Source organism: Cebus imitator, unplaced genomic scaffold (assembly GCF_001604975.1).
Source record: "Cebus imitator isolate Cc_AM_T3 unplaced genomic scaffold, Cebus_imitator-1.0 Scaffold23, whole genome shotgun sequence".
NCBI lineage: Eukaryota > Metazoa > Chordata > Mammalia > Primates > Cebidae > Cebus > Cebus imitator.
The window spans coordinates 1,610,445-1,632,775 of NW_016107338.1; the positions used below are offsets into that span (position 1 = coordinate 1,610,445).

Here is a 22,331-nt window from a genome sequence, read left to right on the forward strand (position 1 = left end):
GTCACAAAGCTGATGAGTAGCTATCTAGATCCAGAGTTGACACTTTCAACCACTGTGCTGTATTGTAGCTCACACTATTCCCTAAGCAAACACTTGAAGAAATGTACAAAGATGTATATTCAAGTATTTTCATCAAGACATTGGTAATATAGAAAAAAATTGGAGAAAAAAGGCTCAAAATGCTCATCAATAAAGGGATTTGTTCAACTTAGTATGGTATATAGCTATTAAAAATAGATTCTGTGAAGTATAAAAATGGTTACATCTATCTATGTGTATTTACATGTGAAAGATGTCTATTCTGTATTAGCGGGAAAAATCTGCTCTTGACAGTATCTATAATTTGCTCTATTTTTGGTTAGAAAAAGAATCTTAAAGGCTAGATACCAAATTGTTGACAGTCATTATCCCTATGGAATGAGATTATGGATGATGGTTTCCTATTATGCTTTTCTGAATTAAATACGTTTTTTCTGAATTTTTTTGCAAAAAACATATATTGTTTTTATAAAGAAATGCACAATAAAACTACATTATCTTGGGGAAAATACAAAAGAAATAGAACTTATTCTACTTTCACACATATATCTCATTCTGTTCCAGCACATTCCACTAATGAACAACTCTCTTTATTGTAAAGTGTATCCTTATTTAATATATCAAGAGCTTTTTGTTAGTCTCTGTGGAGTTTAGTCACAGTATGTTGAGGTGCCACCATGTATCCCTTGCTTAAAGAGTTAATGTTGTATTCTGGGAAATATGAGCATAAAACACTTGGGCTTCTCTCTGTATCAACATCTGGTTTACTGACATAATCAACGGTTCAACTGTGAGGCACAAACAATTGGAAGAATAGAAAAATACATGGTACAGTGCTTCCTGTGTACCATGAACAATAGGTCCAAATGGAGTTCAGAGACGGGATAAATCTAAGGAACTGATAGTAGTATTCAAGAAGGTTTCCTACAGGAGATGAGTACTTAAGCAGGGTCTTGAAGAATGGTAGGGAAAGGAGAAGGCTATTTTATTCAATCTGACTGGCATGAACCTTGGTAGATTTCCTTAATTCTGTTTCTAAGACTCTACTCTCATATTTAAAGACGCATTGAGTCAGATAGACCTAGTTTCAGATTCTAACTTCCTACTTGCAGTGTGATTCTGAGGAGTTGCTTAAATTGTCCTGTGGCTCAATTACCTTATGTAAAATAGACATGAGAAATAGTATCTTCTTCTTAGAATCACACTAATTGAGGCTGTACCAATAATGCATTTAATATGTACCTGGCCCATGTGGCTCCCAGTGAAAGTATATTTTAATATCCTTTTCCCCTGTGTTTCTACCAGTAGTCTTGTCTCACACAGAACTCACACTGAGAGGCAGGAATCCATTCTCTTTCTTCTCCAAGTCCAGGCCAGAGTTTTGAACACAGGTTGCCCCTGGGGACCACCAGAGATTGACTTCAGAACTCCCATGCAAAGCTTCAGTATCCCCAGTATTGCCCTAACGCTGGCCATTTCACTTCCTGGCTCATCTCTGTGTCAGAGGCAATGCCTGAGAATTTCCACAGGCCTGTTTTTTGACTCCTGGCTGATTCTTACAAGCAGCAAGAGATCTTGCCGAGAGTCAGAGCTAAGCTAAGCCATCAGCTGCCTTCCTCATGTGGATGGACCCTGGACTTCACTGCTTTTATGGGCAAGGCCTTGCCAACTATAGAAACAATGAGCCTCTTTAGCACCCCTGTCACTGCCATAGGGTAACCAGAGACAGAACGACTCCTTTCCAAAGGTGGCTTTCCTGGCCAGCGCCTATCACCTCAGTCTGGGCTTCCTGACCACTTTTTACAATTCTTTTGGATCAAATAGAGCACTCCCTGGCCTTTTCTGGTTATAGAGGTCTCATTGTTTCATGGTCACACAGGCCTTTTGCAGGAGTATCTTGGCTTTGGAATCCTAGAGGGTTTAACAAATTTCACTTCAGTGGAATATCCATTTTTTTTCTACTTTAAGCATAAAATAGTGAATCATAGAAATAAATGTTCTTAGGTCATCTGGTCAGTCTCCTGGGTACAGCTACAGGGTGTTTCCTTTAGAACAGGGTCTAGTCTTTATCCAGTCTGTGTTTAAATGTCCCAGATGTTTGGGCTTCCTCATCTCTCATAGCAGCTCAAAGAACAAAACGAACAGTGTTTGCTCGCAGCCTTCTTTCCCCTGCCTGCTGCCCCGTCAGTTGCCCCATGCCCTCTCTCTTCCGCTCTCTTTCTCTGGCAAAAGTATTACTTCAAGGGATACCCTTCAAGAGAAGCCAGGAGCAAGGACCAGAGCGGGTTTGTGTTTCACCTGTGGACTTTCAGACTGTCTGGAGATGGAACCAGGAGCACCTCAGCTATTCTGTTGAGTTTCAGGCTTTTGCAGTCTTCTAGAGCTTTTGTTTCTCTTACATGGCCAAATTTCTTTCCCCTTCTTCCTGGGACACCTATGCAATGTTTTCTCTTTTGTTCAGAGCTGTGAAAAGGAACTGTTTGTTTGACTGTGTGTTTCCCTTTTTTAAACTCCCCCCACCCCAAACCCACTGCTCTCTTCCTCTCCCAAAGAAGAAAGAGGAAAGCAAGGCACAATAATACTTCTGTAAATTTATGGCCACTCTGTAATGTTTAATCACAGCTACGTGACTGGGGGCTTCAGAGCAGGCGTACAAGTTCAGCGCAAGGTGAATCTTGTCTGAGATAATCTGAAAGTTCATTCAGAGGTGAGGGCAGCAGCCTCTTGCAGACAGCTGAGGTTAACAGGAGGTCACCTGCTTTTTTTTTTTTTTTCTGGTCTTCTCCCCTTTAATGTGTAAACAAAGAGAAAATGTAACTTCCAATGAACTTGGCATATGTTGTGCTCACGCTAATCTTGGCCTGGCCAACTGTAAACAGTCCAATATCCTGTGGCTGAGCCTTTCCACCCATTCTCTGCCTTTCGGAGAACGTGAAGAAACATTAACAGAAGGCAGAGACTAGAACCTTCTGGAGCCAGACCCTGAAACCCCAGAGAACCTCAAGGAGCCAGGGGGCGGGGAGCTCAGAAAGCAGTGTATGCTGTGCTACATTCAGGCCTTGCCAGAACTGTGGCCTCCTACCATACCTTCTCACAATCATCAGTCAGCACACATTTTTTGAGATCCTTCTCTACTCCACCACCCAGTGCTAAACACTAAGAAGACAAAAATGGACAAGCCCATAAGCTGCTAACAGGCTGAAAGGCGAGAGTATCTGTTATCTGACTATAGAGATAGAAGGAAGACAGACAGGGACTTTGCTGGTATCCAAAGAAAGCAGAAGACAGCGTCAAGATAGAACTCCATTGGAAGTTCCTTCCAACTGTAGGGCTGTGCTGTGGTTTCCTTCCAGCCCATTTGCAGAAAGTCCTCCAGGCCAGAGAATCCCAGAAGCTTAGAGAGGCAGTGTATAATGCATTGAAGGCCCACAGCCTGAGCATCAACAACTTACAGAAGATCAGTGGCCACTTGATGATTTCTTACCAACTCTAATTTACCATAATCCCAATTCCTTGGCAGTCCAGAGCCTCCGGGCCAGTACAGACATGCATGGGGAACATACCTCTGTTGCACCTCAGCAGCCTTCTTGGGAATGTGGGAATAAAATTAGTTCTCCAACATTGGGAGCAGGAATAATTGCTTAGTGAATTATTGGTGGCAAGTATTAAATCTCAAACTAGCTTCTAGAACCCCTTATCCATTTGAGGATTATTCAGGAATATAGACTTTTTACTCTTTTAGGCAATATAGGGCCATTTTAATTGTATGAGTCGACAGTGGAAGTCCAATGGTATTGAGCAGCCAGGAAAATGCAGGCTTTAGCTGTGAAATTCCCTTTGTACTGTGCTTGGTACCACTCTGTGACCAGCAAATAGAAATCTCCTTGCCTCTACTCCATGCTAAGTATATCACACATACTATGGGCCGAGATGTTTGTCAGGTAGAAGCACAGAAAAAGATCCTTGCCCTTAAAGAGCGTATAATCTCCCTGGAAAGGCAAGACAAAAGAAATAATTCATAATTTAAGATAGGCTATGATACTACCAATTGAAATATTGTACCTGGGACCGATTGAAAAGACCTTCTTCAGGATCTCTTAGAATGGGAAGGATTTAGATAGGACAAAGAGAAAAGAAGAGGCATTGTACGTCGGAGGACAGCAAGGGTGAAGGAGTGAAGGCAGGAATAAGTTTGCCATTTTCACTGTCCTTATCATCATCATCACCAGTATTTGCTGAACATTTGTGCCGGGTACTATGCTGAATACTCTACCAAGGCAAATATTATTTTCATGTTAAAGAGAGGTTAGTAACTTGCCCACAGGCACATAAGTGAGAAATGATGAACGTCGTAAACTGGCCGGCTCCTAGGTAGAATGATTGGATTTGCCTCACCACCACTCTTCAGTGTGACTCTCAGGGTTCCCACACTCCCTACCCTCTGCCCCCGGCTCAGTGCTGTAAAATGTTTGTGAAATCCATAAAGGGGACAGGAGGTGGGAAAGTTTAGGGAAAATTTAGCTGCTAAAGACATCTTCAAGTCAGGAATGTGACTTGTCACCAGATGAGAAGGACTAGTCAAGGAGACTGGCTAAAACAAGATGATGGTGATTTTTCAATGTCACCTTGGTATCTACTTTTGAATGATTTTCTTGTAGACATGGGAGAGATCTCAGGTAAAAGGATAGACTGTTTCTCCCACAGCTTGCTCCTGGTATTTAAGCTGTGGGTGGTCCCCTCTGAATAATTACTGCTTATGATCTGGCCCTTGATAAGGTCATAGAAGGAACTCTGCTTCCACGGTACAAGTAACATGGATAAATGTTAATCTGGAGAATGTCTGTCTGTCCTGGCCTCACACAGAATATGGACATGATGGTTCTGGGATGGGGAGAAGGGAATTGTAACTCAGATGAAAGCCAGGGGCTCCTGTCCGTGTTCTATTGAAGCAAAAGTCAGAACAATTCCTGTTGTTTTAAAGTTCACAAAAGGCAGTTTTTAGTTGTTTTTTAAAAATCTTCTTGAACAGTAATGATACTCTGTGGTAATGGGGAGAATGTCTATCTGTCCTAGGCTCACAGAATACGGACATGATGGTTCTGGGATTGGGAGAAGGGAATTGTAACTTGGATGAAAGCCAGGGGCTCCTGTCCGTGTTCTATTGAAGCAAAAGTCAGAACAATTCCTGTTGTTTTAAAGTTCACAAAGGGCAGTTTTTAGTTGCTTTTTAAAAATCTCCTTGAATAATATTGATACCCTGTGGTAATGGTGGTGTTAACTGTAATAACAAGATGAAGTTTTCAAGTGCTTTCACTTACTGTATCTTTTTTCATATCCTTATTCTGATTGAGAAACTGTCTCACTACAAGCCATATTATTGACCAGAACTGGTAAATACATAGATCTAATGTTGGATTAAGATTCTCTTGCCATCAGAGACTAAGACCTTATTGCTCCAGCCACACAAGAAATTAGAGGATTAAGCTTGTCCATGCAGCATAAGGCAAGAAGTCTTTCCATCCTAGCATCTCTGAGAATGATAGCAACCTTTCCCACACCAAGGAGGTTTCTTTCTTCTCCTAGTATCTTCTTCCCATCCAACTCAAACACTGCTAATGGGCACTTAGATGCATCTTGAAGAAATTCAACAATTTCTTGAAGTTCAAGGAAAATGTAAGCTTGGACTCTCAATTCAGTAACTTGCAACCTCTCACAATAACTGTGGAAGCAGAGCCTGTTCCCCTCTGCCATCCCGGGTCAGCCTCAAATACTTTGGAAATCTTATAGAGACTTGCTGATCCATTCCCAAAGGCTTAGAAATGGGGATGTAACTCCCTAACATTATAATTCAGAGAAGAAATAGTTTGTGTTTATCTTAATTCTGGTCAGGGTAGGCATAGTGATGTCAGCTTTACTGTGCTTTCTTTATTCCTCTGCATGTTCTCTTCCAAGGAGAGATGAATTTCCTTTCAGTTATTTCAGTAAGAGTCTTGCCTGGACTAATCATCTGAGTTTCTTCTGCCACTTGCTGTGAGACCAAATTCAGGGAGTATTTAAGCTGGTTCACTAAATAGCCTGACATTTTTACATCATTTCACATATACAGTGATAAAGGCTGATAATCCCTTCTTACCATACTCACCTAGCATGCTGCCCGCTCCCTGAGTATAAGCAACATCCCATTCTTCTGTCATCTGGAAACACAGTTGTACAAATTTCCATCATGATACAATTGATAAATACATTGAAGTATATTTAAGTGTACTTCTACCATGGAAAATACTAATTGACAGCTAAATGAACTAGATTTAGATGGATCAACATGGATAGATATTGAAAACATAAGACTCAATGAAAAAAGCAAGTTGCACAATATTATGCATAATGTCACATAGGTATGCATTATATATATATATATACACACACGCACATATATATATATACACACGCACATATATATATATGTACTAAAACACAAAACGTTGCCATATGTTATTTATCCATTAAAAGTATAAAAACCTGTAGCAGGTACATAACAAAATCATGATAGCAGCCTTCATCAGGAAGGTGAAGGAAAGAAGAGAAAGCCTTTATTTATAATGTTTTACCTTTTTACAATGTTTTATTTTTTTAAAACAAAGGGAGGACTGAAGTAAACTGGACAAATCATTAACATTTGTTCACTGGGGTAAGATGCATTTTATATTCTCTTTTATTTTTATTTTATTTTATTTTTTTGAGACAGAGTCTCACTCTGTTGCCCAGGCTGGATTGCAATGGTGGACTCTCAGCTCACCGCAGCGTCCATCTTCTGGGTTCAAGCGACTCTCCTGCCTCAGCCTCCTGAGCAGCTGGGATTACAGGCATGCAGCTGGCTAATTTTTGTGTTTTTAGTAGAGACAGCATTTCACCATGTTGGTCAGGCTGGTCTTGAACCTCTAACCTCGTGATCTGCCCACCTCAGCCTCCCAAAGTGCTGGGATTACAGATGTGAGCCACCCCGCCCGGCCTATTTTTATCTTTTAATTAAAAAATGAAACTCCCTTTTCTTCTTCTTTGCTTCCCTAGCCACCTGACCCATGTACTATTCTCAAAGATTTTGGTTCTCCTCCAGCTGATTAAATTGCATCATACAGTAGAAAGAAAATGGATTCAAATCAGGGGCCTGTATTCTAACCACAGTCCCATTCATGGTAGCTTTGCCATAATGAATCTTTCCTGATCTCAGTTTCCTCCTCTGCAAGATGAAATAATCTACAATTCCTCACAGTCTGTCATTTTATCAGTCTCGTTTCTGCTAAATGCTAACAACTACTCTCTATACCATAGCTTCACTGGGTGGGCACAGTGGCTTGCACCTGTAATCCCAGCACTTTGAAAGGCCAGGACAGTGGGAGAGTGGGGATCACTTGAGGCCAAAAGTATGAGACTAGCTCTGGCAAAATAGCAAAACCCTGTCTCTACAAACTACATGTATATATATATATATATAAATTTTTAAAAAAAAAATTCATTAGATTTAGAATCTTAGAGCTGTAAGGGACGTTAGATATCTGGTCATCAGTAAACGTGAGTTTTAGAAGAAATCCTAAGTTGCAAAATTCCTAGTGACAAATCCAGGGCTACAAAGCTGGTCTTCTGTTTTCTATTTCGGAAGTCTAAAGACCTTTCAAGCTGGGAGCTGTGGTTCATGTCTGTAATCCCAACACTTTTGGAGGCCGGGGGGGGGGGTAACCTGAGGTCAGGAGTTCAAGACCAGCCTAGCCAATATTGTGAAACCCCCATCTCTACTAAAAATACAAAAATTAGCTGGGCATGGTGGCACACACTTGTAATCCCAGGTACTTGGGAGGCTAAGGCAGGAGAATCACTTGAACTTCGGAGGTGGAGGTTGCAGTGAGTTGAGATCATGCCATTGCACTCCAGCCTGGGTGACCAGAGCAAAACTCTGTCTCAAAAAAAAAAAATTAAAATTAAAATTAAAAAAATAAAAATAAAAACCTCTCAAAAGCTGAAGGAATATGTCTGCAGCTACCAAAGGAAAGCAGGATGACTAAAGGTATTTAACCAAAAGACAGATAGTATGGAACAAACTGAAAGGTCTAGGGTTTCAGGATGTTTTGAAAATGCCAGGCAGAATTTGGGCAAAAATTGTTTCATATAGGATGCTTAACCCCTCAGATGAGAATTCTGAGAAGTAGTATTGTAACAGTTTCTGGTATGAGGACATTATAGAAAGGACATTGTGATAGAAAAGGAAGGATATTCGTGGTCATTGGGGAATGGCGGTAGAGAGGAAGCTATTTGTCCTGCTAGGGTTTAGGTAATTTAAAACTTCACTGTTTCTTTGAGCCTTAACTGCCTTTGGTCATTGAAACCTGCCACAGGCCCTTAGCCAGCCTTACCCTCTTACAAAAATTCACAGTGAGCAAAAACAAAGAGAAAAATTAAGACATATCTCTTCACTTCCTCCAGACTCCCAAATACACACAGATTTCTAAATAGTCTTCAGCAAGTTGTGCTTCTTAGACTTGGCCAAGATTTTTAGCAAGCACTTACCTACTGGGCCTGCTCGTATGCATTGCCTTTGAGGATCTTGGAATCAAGTGTGGTGTTGAACAAAGGTGTAAGGTAACCTGACCCTTTAAGTCAGTTGCCTAATAAAATCACCTTGAAAATTTAAATAGAATTTCCAATCTTCCCTGGTGAGTGGCTCAGTATTACAGCCTAGGTGTCAGAAATTACAGTGACTCACTAGCCAGCTCTGGGTGGGACTCTGTTGTTTAGTCTGATATTCACACTTGTAGCACCACTCTCTCTTCATGTGGTTCCCTTAGTGAATTCTGTTGCTTCCTGGAATCTCATTGAGTTTCTGCTCTACTCTTCTTGGAGGTTCTTTCCAGCTTTAAACTTGTAGCTCATGAGTAAAGGCTAGGGAAGCCAAACAATGATTCAACTGGCCCTTGTCACAGTCATAGTTGCCTCATACCAGGATGTAAATATGGTCCCCACTTTGGACTTTCCTGGCTCAGGCACCCCAGATTTGTAGTAATCTGATTTCAATGTTCTTTCCTGTTGAATTGTGTAAGTACTGGCATAGCTTAAGCAAAAGACGCATATGCAAGAACTCAGAGATGTATTGGTTCATCTGCTTTTGTTTGGAATGAGAACAGTTATGCAGAACAGTGGTGACCTGAGCTCTTGGCATAGCAGAAGGATGTTGAAGAGACTTAACTTTAAATCTAGTAGCTTTGAAGTTAAAGAGGCTTACATTCAGATCTAAGACCTACATTTACTAACTTTATTAACTTGGAAAAAGTCACTTAAACCTTTCTTACTCACTTCTAGTAAAACAATAACCTATCTCACAGAATTGTGTCAAAGACCCAATAAGATTATCCAAGTTAAACATATATCACTTAGCCAACGCTTCGTTCTCAATAAATATCTATACACATCTTTTTTCTCTGTCTTATAATTGGACTTGGCCTGATCTGAAAAGTCCTTTCAAAATGGACCAGCTAGTAGAGAAAGGGGGAAAGGAGGAAGCAGCCTGCTCTGTGAGATAGCAGGCCCTTAATGCTCTGTTGGTTTTTCTTGGAGGCATGAGTTCTTTTGGGATCTGTCTGTTCTGAAGGCCATTGGTTTAGCTCATGTGAAAACATGGTGTTCTAAGCAGCCTTGACAACACTGGCTTGAACCTGGAATACATTTCTTTTCATGTTGGCCCTATTTCCTTTTCATAGGACAGATGTGTCAGCTCAGCTGGTGGACAAAAGTTAGGACTGATAATAACCCTAATTAATGTGGTATACCCTGCTGATGAGAGAAAGTTCTGGGAGTGTGAGAGGCATGTAAATCATGGGGCAATATCCAACATTCTCCTCTTTGGTCTGCCCTGTGTCCTATCCAGCTTCAAAACCCTATACAAAAGTTTCAGACTGATGGCCCAATGAGTGATCAGCATAATGCTTTTAAACATCTAAGTGTGAATACCTTTAGGAGGATTATGTACTCTCTAGTTTTCCATAGCCCCCTCTACTCACTATCGTATTTCACCTGCCTGATTCATTCATTGTATTGTGTGCCTGGTCTCTAAAGGCAACTGATTTTGAAAACCCTGCCTTGTGGTCATGTTTTAGTCTTCCCTGTCTCCTCCAACATTCAGTCAGCCTTCAGATCCCTCAGTTGGACCTGGGACGGTGGCCATCAATTCCTCTGTCATCCTGTTGTTGCCATCCCAACTCATTGTCTTAGATCTTCCTGACAAGAAATTTTCTCCTCAAGTCCATCTTGTATGCTACTGCCAAATTAATCCCACTAAATAAATTTCTACTGAAATGTTACCACTCCCCATGGAATATAGTTGTTTTTTTTTTTTTAAAGTCCATAGATGGGGAGTCAGTACACCCTGTAGTCTAACCCCACCTACTTCCTCTTCAGTCTTTCCACTGCTGTTCCTTTACATGCCCTCTGCTTTTATCCAATTAGCCCTTGACCAAGGCCCAAAAAGGAATGGAGGAAAAGATCAGGCTTGGGAGTCAGATAGTCATGGGTCCACGTTCTGACTCTGTCACTTCCTGCATATGTTCCTTTTGGCTCATTCTTTTAACCTTTTTGGAATGTCTTTTCTTTATGTATAAAATGGAGGTACTTACCTCTTCTGCTGTTGATTTTCCTGGGGATTAAATGAAATGGATAAGTAAGACATCTAACCCAGTATGGAACATAATAGGTATTCAAGAAATGTCTGTTTTCTTCTTCCCTTAAGTATATCTCAGCCACTCCTATTTCTGCTCCTTTGCCCCCTTTAGTCTCTTTACTGGAAATTCCCTTCATTCTCTTCTGTTTATCTAAATCATGCCCATCTTTTTGGCAGACTGGAACTTGAAATATTTTGGGCCTGATTTTGCCTTGATCTGAATGCGTATGGTACTCAGTGCCTGGGCCCCTCCTTTGACCCTCAAGGACAGATAGCATGCTCGTGAACACTTTTTATCTATTTCTTTAATCCCACTTATGTCCAAAGTATACTTGAAGTAGCATGTTAAATTTTTACATAAAAACTAATTAGTGAATAGAATTCAAAGGAGGAAAAGAAATTCAATGACAAAGGAAATAGCAAATATACCACCACTGTGGGTCTGAAACTATAGCCTTCCTGGGAGCTAGTGTTTACTTAACAATATAATTGGGAACCAGAACCCTTTTGAAATTTGAAGTTTATGGGTGGAAAACAAACAAACAAAAAGGATCCCCAAAGGATCCCTTGGTGGTCAAGAACCACTTATATAATGCTTCTTTGCTGAATCTGTTGATTAGTTCCAAAATTTGGCAATGAAATTCTGAGTTGCAATTTTATTCAGTCTCTAGCCTTCAAATCCAGGTGAACAAAATCGATTGTAAATGCATATGTAATTGGACTAAAGATCTTAGGAAGGTAATTTGTCTAGTGCCGAGTCTTTCTACCAGACTCAAACATATTTCATAGGCCACTGAGAGCCTGGCTTATTCCAAATTTACCCAGGATATAAAGACATTACCTGCTTTACCATCCCTTAATGTTAGTATTTTTTCTTCTGCCTGTCATAAGATGCCTGAGTTGTAATCTGTAATAATGACTTATATAAGGCAAGATGTAATTTTCTACAACTATATTTCTTAATTTATCCATTTATAAAAAAGAACTTGAATCATTTTCATTATGAATTTGCAGTAGTTTTCCATGCAGGTTATTACCCAATGTCTCCAAAGTTTTTTGATTAAAAATCCACTGTTGGTAAAAGACATTTTAAGGGCTATCCCCTTATATAGTTGTGTGTATAAAAAGTTATTAATAAATTATAATTAGACATTGAATAGCTGCAAAAGGTTATTCCCATGTATACCTTTCTTCCTACTGCAGTTTAAGAAACAGAACATTATTATTACCTTTGAAAGTCTGCCTCTACACATACTAATGTTAATAATTCAAGGTACAATATGTACTTAGATTAAGTAAAGTTCATTTTTCATAATAATGAATACAAATAATATTATAAATAGCTTTTTTAATAATTTCAGATTTGGAGGACTGACTTATCAAATCTGATTAGCTTATTATTATTATTAATTTATAATATGGCTGATAAAGAGCTTGTATTTTGATTAGGAGATTTTTGAGCTCTGCCATCTTATTGATGTTTGCTTACACTTACATTGCTAATATTATCTTCACTCTGTATTCTCTTTGAAGGGATTTTTAAAGCCACTTAGTCATTTTGTCCAGAGAGGAAGGGTAGTTTAGTTAACAGCTCTGTAATATAGTCCCTAATTCACCCACCTAGGAACCTTTAACAAGTCACAATATACTGAAAGAAAATAAACACTGGTCCATGGCTCCTACCTTCTTCTCCTACACCTGGGGAAGCAGTTCCATTCAAATTTACACCTGCCTGCTTCCACCACCTAACAAGGGACAACTCAGTGAGCCTATGACAGGGGCCCCCATCCTCCCTTTGAACATGTATGTATGTATACATGGTTATTATCAACTACTGTGGTAATAGATTTTCCTTCTGCTCTCTGAAGCAGGATAGAAGCTGTCCTCAGTGAGAAATGGCCCTGCAGGATAGTCTCTGACTCAAAGAAATGATTAGCATTGGCATTTTTATTTGGGAGTCTTCCCCTAGGCACCAGCTGGTAACAACAGGAGAACCTTAAGCCTCCCTGTCTTTCTTCCTTTCTCTTTACCCAGAGAGAAAAGGTGAAAAGTTTAGACAGAAAACCTTTAAACCCACATTTATGAGGCAAATAAATATTTCTCACGGTGATGTTCCCTTTCAGAAGAAGCTGCTGATGGGCAGTTGGTCAGTGATAAAGAGCTTAATGAAGCCTCCATCCACCTGGAGCTGGGCTACAGGGAAAGCAGGGAGCTGCACAGCCGCTCTTTGTGCCTTCCCCTACCTCCTTCTCTGCCTCACTCAACTAGGAAAAAGAAGAGGATGTCAGACCTAGGGCCAGGAACCAGCCTATTATTGGCCATTGTTGCAAAGCTCAGTTATAAGCTTGCCCCTGTAATCTACAGAGATCAGAGAAACTTGGAACCTCTCTCCACCATAATTCCATAGCCTATGGAAAACCCAGAGGCCTCCTCCAGACTTCTTTGAATTCATGGACACCTCCAGTCTTCTTGCTTCTTGCACTCCCAGTTCCATAGTACAATTCTGCAGCTTTCTAGGTGTGTAACAGCTTCTGCTCTGAGTTGCACACAGACACACACAGAGAGAGAGAGAGAGAGTGAGAGAGACAGAGAGAGAGGAATCAGTCACCCAAGCAATTGGGAGGAGAGTGGATTTGTCTAAAGACTGGGATTGAGGGGTTGGGTTAGTAAAGAAGATAGATTGTGTCATGAACTGCACAGCAAACAGTTTTGAAAAGTCACTTATTAGATACCCCAGTTCTCCAAAGTTGTCTGGAACCACAATACCATGAAGGATTTTCTTCTTAGCCCTTCTCACACATATTAGTTAAATCTCCTCTCTTCACATTCTGCCTCTCAAGAACCAGAATACCAAATTCTTTCTACCTTCTCTACTAGATGTGTTGGCACCTTGGGGGTCTCACCAAGCAGGATATTTCCCCAAACATGTTTTTCTCCTGTAAAATAATTATTACACCAGTTGTTAAGATAATTAATTTTATGCCATCTCATTACAAAGTGAAGGGTATCCCTAAAGCCATTTTTTTCTTCTTCCTTTAATAAGTATTAGATGACTTACATCTGAGAGAATTTCAGAGCATACTGCCCTCCCTGCCTTGGATCTAGAGGCAAATCTTTTCTGTAAAAGAATGGATATTGGCTATTTTAAGCTTCCCATGCCATATGGTCTCTGTCACAACTACTTACCTCAGCTGTTACAGCATAAAAGCAGCCATAGATAATTATGTAAATCAGTGAACATGGCTATGTTTCAACATAACTTTATTTGCAAAAACAAGTGTTGACTGCAGTTTTCCGTCTCCTGATCTAGAAAAAAGCAGGTAGCGGCAGTGATGAGAACAAGCAGAGAATTCTCTAGGCTAAAATCGATCTCCTTAGCTTAGCATATGAGGCCTCATTTGTCTTGGTTATTCCCTGAGAAATGTAGCCATGTCAAATTCCTTGCTTGACACCCCTACCAGTCACCACCTACCTGGCTCAGGCTTAGATGCCCTTCTTTTAACTTTCTTTGTAACGTGCTAGAGTACCTGTTAGAGCATCCACATCATTCTGTATCTGTTTATTTACCAAACTGAGTTCCTCAGATTGGAGATATCATCTTAACATCCTTTCTTATGCAGTAGCTAGAAGAGTGACTGAGACATTGTTGGTACTCAATTTATGTTTGTTAAAATAAGCCCTGCTTTCCATTTTCTACATCTGCCCAGATTTCTTGTCAGGAAGCGCTTCTGGGGAGACTCAGAAGGCAGATGGATGCCCTTCTGGAATCACAGAAGCCCAGCACCAGAGACAAGGAGTTGGGGGAATCGTGGGCAATAAACACAAATGGGTCATTGGTTAATCCTGTGCTTTTTAGTAGACCTCACAATTGTTCTCTCAGTCTGCTCTCAGCTGCTGATAGGAGCTATTATGATTCCACTTCTGAACCAGAAAAACAGATTTGGTGTCATGCCTGGGGTCACACTGTCAGTCAGAGGACCCTCGGCCCTGGGACTTTTTTTACTGTACTCTACTGCCTCCAACACAGGCAGATGTGGATCAGTGATTATAAAAAATACTTTACAATGATGTGATTAGTTTCATCCTGCCAAAGGCAGGGAGTGGACAAATGAAGCTTCTCCAGGCTTAGTGTTCTGTATGTTACTGAAAGTGGACTGCACTTTATAACGTGGCCATGTTCTGAAGAGGTAGCATTTTTAGAATTTTTCTTGGATTATATATTAAGTGTCCCAGAAAAGCATGTTATTTGAAATCACTTTGTAGTCAGTCCTGTTTAACATGAAGAATTCTTCTGAAATTCAGGTTTTCCTGCATCAAGTTTACTTCAAGGTCACACCTGCTTTGAGACCACAGTTCTCTACAGGACTCGGTGTTCCTGCTGAAGGGAAAACCTGTAAAGAAAATCACCCCTGGGAAAGAGGGGTGTGGCCACTGTCAGTATGTGTTAGCATCTGTTTCTGTCTATATGGCTACCTTAGCTCATACTATCCTTTGCTCACCATTGGAATCTTTGCAGGTTTTCTGGAAAGAGGAGTCTTTCTCTAACATGAGGTAGGCCCCATGCTACTTACTAAGACCCAGCCCACATGTCACCAAACATCTGCCATGTTCCTAGTCACTGGTCATGGCTATCTTCCTTGGAACCTTGAAATCAAATGTCTGGGACTGGATTCCCACTCACCTGTTATACATATCATCTCTCCTGTTTGATTCTTCCTTCTTCCTCATACAACTTTTCTTCTAGCGCTGGCCAAGAGGACCCTAGGTTTGGTCCATTTGGAATGTTTGATGTGAGAAGCACAAGGTGTTAAGTCTCTCCCAATATTGTAATGCTACAAATCTAGCCAATATTGTAATGCTACAAAATGTTAGCTGACCTATTTAATCCGTGTACCATGTCTTTGCTGACGACCTGCTGAGAATCTAGCCATTTGCTAGTCTGTGCTGTTGAGGAGTCAGAAGGAGAAAACATAAGCCCCATTCCTGGGGAGCTCCCATCTACATGGGAACTGAGGCTCATATCCCAAGAATTGGCAATGAAGTTAGGGTACAACCAACAATTCTCTTCACCGATGAATAAGCGTGATATGAATTGGTTTGGTAACAAACAGTCTAGTAGGAGGAGGAACAAGCAGGCCATTCTCTACCAGGCTCCACATTTTTATTTTCTGAGTTTTTCTGAATAATCCTTTCTGCCAAAGAAAACATAAGAGTACCCCCAGGATGTCTTGCTTGAATATTGCCTATAATTTTTACTTGACAATTTCTTTTTAATCCTTTAACTATAAGCAACTCATCCATCTAATTTATTTCTAGACTTGCTGCTGGAGACATGTATATTTGTGTGCACTAACAAGGATCAACAGAGTCCTGCTTTATCGTAATAATAATGCATTCCTAAGGTCCTTCCTGGAACTTTGCGTTTTGTTCTACTATTATAATGCTCTCTGTTCTCTCCAGTTAACTCGCTGTATGGCCTTGGACTTGTTTTCACTTTGACTTGTTTGGATTTTTCTAGTCTTTCTCAGCTACTATTGCAAAAAAGAAAGTCTGTTCAGAAATTTGGCCTAGTCTCAGATGAGTATCTAACTCAGACACAATCAATCAGGATTAAAAAAAATCAAAGCAACAACAAAAACCAGCTATGGCATCTTGGAGAGTGTGAGCCAACAAACCATCTCTACCACTTGTCTGCTTTGTGATTTTTAGCAAGTTGCTTATGCTTTCTAGTTCTTGGTCCTCTCCACTCTCCCCCACCCTCTATGAAATCAGAATTGTAAATAGAGTCTTACTAAGCCAAGGGAATTTTCTGAAAAACAAAAACAAAAACAAAACAAAGAAATATAGCAGAGGCAGCTTTAGTACTTTGCCAAAGCCCTAGTTAAGAGTCACATAGATAAAAGTTATAGAGGTGGAAAAAAAGTATCCTATCATAGTGACCTGTTTAATATATAACCCTAAAAATGTCTCCCTTTGTCATATGCTTTTCCACTTATACATATTTTTGTATAATAACCAGTAATCACATAATTTACCATTTTATATAGCTTATAAAGTACCACATCAACAACTTCATTATTTGGGTTCCCCTGTTCTATTAAATACTACAAACAGATAACTCTGTGTTTGAAATCAAAGCATCACTAGTGATGGGTTGAGTTTGCTTTTGATTGAATTAGCCATAACATTTATCAGAATGTCCTACTCTAAAAATCTAACAGTCACCTATTCTACCAAGTTAATATGAAATGCTCCAAAACATAATGTCTGGTCTGTCCCTTGAAAATGACTTCACTTGTCTAGTTTACAAAACAGCATTTTCATGAATAAATCAAGAATATAATCATTAATGAGAAATGAGTTTCTCGGTAGTGAGTTCTAGGATACGCCATTACATGAAAAAATAAAGTGTAAAAGAGTAGCTATGATACGCTGCCCTTCAAGAGAGAAAGAGGAAGATATAAGAAAATACATATGTGTCTGCTTGTTGGAGTAAAATAAGCAAAAGAAAGATAAACCAGAAACTAGATTGGTTATCTACAGGAATGAATAGAAAGATGTAGAAAGAAGTGGAAAGAATGGGAACAGGTTGGGATAAGGAAGGAGTAGTACTTCTCTGAGTACGTTTCTATATTGCTGTTACTCTCAGAACTATAGTATTGTTCCACATACCCCAAAATCAATAATGAAAAACAACCAGAATGTGGGAGAATCAAAAATGGAACACAGGCAGTAACAAATGAACATAACTGAATTATAAAAGAATAACCATATTGAAAGTCGTGACAAAGAAAATAACTAACCTCTAAGTAACTTTAGAAATCACCATTTTCTGAGGCAGGAGGATCACTTGAGTTCAGGAGTTCCAGACCTGCCTGGGCAACATAGCAAGACCTCATCTCTACAAAAATAAAAATTAAAAAGTTAGCCTGGGCATAGTGGGGTGTGCCTGTAGTCCTAGCTACTCAGGGAGGTGAAGGTAGGAGGATTACTTGAGCCCAGGAGTTGTAGGCTGCAGTGAGCTATGATTGCACCACTGCAGTCCAGCCTGGGCAACAGAGCAAGAATTGGTCTCTAAGAAAGAAAGAAAGAAAAAGAGAGAGAGAGAGAGAGAGGGAGGGAGGGACAGAGAGAGAGAGAGAAGGGAGAGAAAGAGAAGAAAGAGGCTGGGCACAGTGGCTCACATCTGTCATCTTGGCACTTTGGGAGTCCGAGGCCAGTGGATCACCTGAGGTTGTGAGTTTGAGACCAGCCTGATCAACATGGAGAAACCCTGTCTCTACTAAAAATACAAAATTAGCTAGGCGTGATGATGCATGCCTGTAATCTCAGCTACTCGGGAGACTGAGGCAGGAGAATCACTTGAACCAAGGAGGAGGAGGTTGCAGTGGGCAGAGATCACGCCATTGCACTCCAGCCTGGGCAATAAGAGTGAAACTCCATCTCAAAAAGAAAAAAAAAGAAAGAAAGAGAGAGGAGAGAGAAAAGAAAGAAACCTGTATTTTGACTGAAAACTTTAAGGACAAAAACAAAAAGAACTTTGAACAGATACCTTCATCTGATTTGTTTCTTACAGGGGTATGAGTTAGCAATTCTGAAATCGCTTTATACTGGAATTGAACAAATAAGTCAAACACATTATAAATAATGGCAGCCAGATTTCTCACTGTCAGAGAAAGAAATGATAAATAAGGAAAGAGGGAAGAAACTAGAAAGAATCTCATAGTTCTGGATTGGAATTGAAGACATCAGTATGAACTCATGACATTAATCTATGTATACAAATAGATACAGAAATATAGATGTATGTGTGAGTTAGTATACATATATATTTTCTTTAGCTCTGTCCACTGAGATGGCGTGGATGCAAGCATACTCCAATAGAAATGAGCATGCTAACTGCTCAGATCTTGTTTTCTAAATACTATTCTCCGATAGAAGGACCCAGAGCACCTTGGAAAAGCAATTGATTCCAGGGCTGGTGCAGGGAAAGGTATAAGACGAGCTTGGAACCTCTCATAGTACCATGAAGTAATGTTCAGAAAAGGATAGGGGCAGGTCGAAAATACACAGAAAAGCCAGTGTTAAGGAGCTCCTTGCCAAATCTGGGACAATTGGTACCAAAACAGTAGGCATAGTATGAATATCAGCCATTGAAAAAGTAGGAACCCATAAGCTTGTGCCAATAGCAAATAGACAGATTAATGGGGGGAAGAGGGAAGAGAGAGCACTTGCTTACAGTAGAATGAGTGACAGCTCATAAATGTGGAAGGAAGGATGGTGTTAGCAGTTTGCAGCCATCATAGTAAAGATTGGGTTAGGCAAGAATCCTCACTGGGTAGCAGTATATTTGAACGTCTTAAATTATGTTCACAGTTCCAAAGGAAAACTAATACCTAGACATTGGGAGAAATCAGACAGCTTAATCAGGTGATCAAAATTAATATCACTATGTACGCTGAAAAAGTATTCTCTAAAATAACTTTAAGAAATCAGGTTTTTCAGTTTTTCCAATTAGACTTTTTTTGATATTCATTCACTTTTCTTATCGGCTCCCCAACAGACAAACGGTAAAAGGCTCCCTAGGTTCTTTTTTTAATTTGTGAAAAAAACTTTAATTGAAAAACTGCTATCCTTTTTCATAGTTCTTTCTGTAGGAGTTGAGGGAAAACATAGCGAAATGTGTAAAGCACAGTACTGCAAGAACTTTAGCACAAGGGGTACTCTCAACATCTGTCGTGGTCCCCAGGAGAAGTAAAGAGGAGAACATAGGACAGAAATACTGATGCTGGAGTAGAAAGTCAAGGAGAATTTTCTTCCAAAGGAGAACTCTCTGAGGCCTTGGGTCAGCAGAAGGAAGTGGTAGAAGCCTTTTCACTTGCCAGTGAAAATAGGCATGACCTGAAAATGGCCTGAGGGGCCATTTGGGACCATCCTGGCCCAGACCAACTAGCGTGCTTGTTTCTCTCCTCCCCTCCTTCTCTCATCTCTAAAATCCCTCTCTCGGCTGAGGGTGTAGGGGCTTTTCTCAGTTTTAGGTTTGGGACTTCAGCCAATTCCTAGACTGCTTCAGGAAGTTCGTAACAGCTATTCTAAGAGCCTGGATGAAGTAGAGACTTGGCCAAATAGAGCAAGGCCCATACTGCCTGTTTGCACAGCTGCACAGTGAAGACAGACATGGAGGACGATGTGCCTAGAGCCCAGGCTCTGGCATTGGCTGACTGCACTCTCAGCCTCTCTGCCTTTGTTCTGCACAGCCAGCCACCTGCTTGTCTTCATCAACAGTTACCTATCTCCTGGGAAGGGAGAAATGGAGAATGTCTTGAGTTAAAAAGTACTAATGTGGGGGTTCCACCTCTGTGCAGTGATGTGAGTCTGGCCCTGTCCCCCTCTAGAAGCTTTTGTTTGTTTGTTTTACTTAGTTACAATTTTTGAATATTTGTTGGAATGATGCCTGAGGCTAAAACTGGCTGGAGCGGAAAACCTTTGACAGAAGTTTAGTTTCTCTCCGTCAAAATCTCCCCAGGTGTCAGAACTCAGCTTACCCTCAGAAAGCTCTCATTGTCTTTTCACACATGCAGCTCTTGGCACTTCTCTTTAACACTCATAACCCAATTCTAGACTCTCTGTCCTCAATCACAGGCTCAGCTACTATGGCCCTGATTTCCATCTTCTCAGCCTGTGTCTGCATAGGCATAACACATATTGCCTCTTATAAATGCTACATAATCCATTTATGCCTTGGTTCAGTGTTTCTCATTGTCTCTGTGTATATAGGCATGTGTATATGTCTGTACTACCTAAGTCACTTGGGCTAAGTCAGTACAGAAAGACACAAAACTGATACTTGAACCCAGACCTTTTAACCTTGAAGTTCAAACAATTGCAAAGACGGCAATGGATTACATCTACCTTTATTTGTTCTTTGTTGAATACTGAGAATGGTTCTTGGCATGTAGAAGGCATTTGATAAGCATTTATTAAATGAGTAAGTGAATGATTTTTATGATATTATTATTATATTTGATTCCGTTCAGTGTGAGTTTCTTTACAGGGTTGCCTCTGAGAGCTAACTGCCAGCATATAGTCTTAGCAACATTTCCATACCGTGTATGGCGGAGATAAGTCTGCCATCTGTTTACTCATTTATTTTCTTGGTTGAAAGAATAGTCAGTAGCTATTCTTTTTCTTATTACATTTTAATTTTTATGTATCCAATTTATTAGCTGGTAGTGAAGGATGGTGAAGTTTCTGGCATCTTGGTTTGTCTTGTCTGTCTGACTAATCCATGGGGTGGGGTTTGGATATTTTACAGCTTTTGGATCTTTTCATCCAGTGGGATTGGTCGACCTACCTTGCTGACTATGGTCAGCCCAACTGCAAGTACCTCCGGGTAAACCCAGTGACTGCTCTGACCCTGCTTGAGAAGTAAGTACCTAGTCCAGTGGTCTGTAATGGGAGGTGAGGGGACAGGGTTGGGGGGCTGGTATAGAAGATAATTTTACCACTGCCGATACCTTAAAGATAACCTTGTTCCTGAAGTTGCCATAGGACATGGGTGCTGTCAGCAATCTCAATCACTGGACTTGGCAGGCCAGTCTTCCTCTTGTGGCTTCTTAATTCCTGAGCCCCCAACGAGCTAGGCCAAGTATGGGTCAGAAATAGACTTTGACATTACCTTCTAGTTTAATGGGAGAAAAGCATCTCTTACTAGAGATGGCAAGAGAAGAAAGAAAAAATGGCTTGGTTTGGGGCTCAGGCCAGCCTGGTAAACAGAATGAGGCTGCCCTAGTCATCTGGGGTATGATGCTGGGTAGTGCAACTCCACAGAACAGATGGCTTCTCTGGTTCCTAGTAGAGAAGCCCTAGAAATTATTGAGAATTACTGAAACCTTCACCTGTCCTGACTCCTACCCCGCCAGACTGAGCTTTTATTGTGCTGACCATCCCAACAAAGCTGTCTTGGAGAAGGTGTCTGATTATTCCCTTAGGCAGTCACTACCCTGCAGAGGATTCCCTGCCACAGAGCTGTGGCCTCTCTGAAGCAGAGGTGCTACCACTGAATGTAGGTTAGCAGCTCTATAGGACATCTCAGGGCTAACCGATATGTTACCCAGAAGCTGGGAAATGCTACGTATTACAGCCTGGTTCTGGCTTTTGCTAACCTATTAGAGAGCTGTCAGGCCAGAGACCAAGACCCACATAAAAGGGCAGCTTTCTCTTGAAATCTGAAAAACTAGTTAATCCCCAGCTGCTTAGAAGAATGCCCTGTGTCTAGGCATTGTTGTAAGTCTACATATATGGCCAGTCACCCGTGTCTGAAATCCTAGGAAGGCAAGGCTCGGAGTCCAGGAGGGCAGAGTGGAGCCTTAAGCAGGAGAGGTCAAGGTCTATCCTTCTTACTATGTAATATAAAGGGGAGCAAAGGGGAAGAGGTGAAGGGTAGGCAAGAGCATGATGCAGGGGTATGTATTTGGAGCCAAGAGTCTAAAAACTCAGACTGCAGTTTTCTCCTGAGCACATCAGAGGCTGACGTTTCCATTTTAACTTTGTTTCCCATGGTTCTCTCTCCCACTGACCTTCCTCCCTA

At 40.7% G+C, this 22,331-nt stretch overlaps 1 protein-coding gene across 6 annotated transcripts in view; it reads left to right on the top strand.

Moving 5' to 3' along the window:
• EXOC6B (exocyst complex component 6B) overlaps positions 1-22,331 on the top strand; it is a 663,192-nt gene that overhangs the window by 634,296 nt on the left and 6,565 nt on the right. For all 6 annotated transcript variants that reach the window (XM_017521918.1, XM_017521917.2, XM_037736122.1 and 3 more), the window contains one exon: positions 21,057-21,169. In XM_017521918.1, the coding sequence (XP_017377407.1) occupies positions 21,057-21,169 (113 nt within the window). The remainder of the gene's footprint in view (positions 1-21,056; positions 21,170-22,331) is intronic.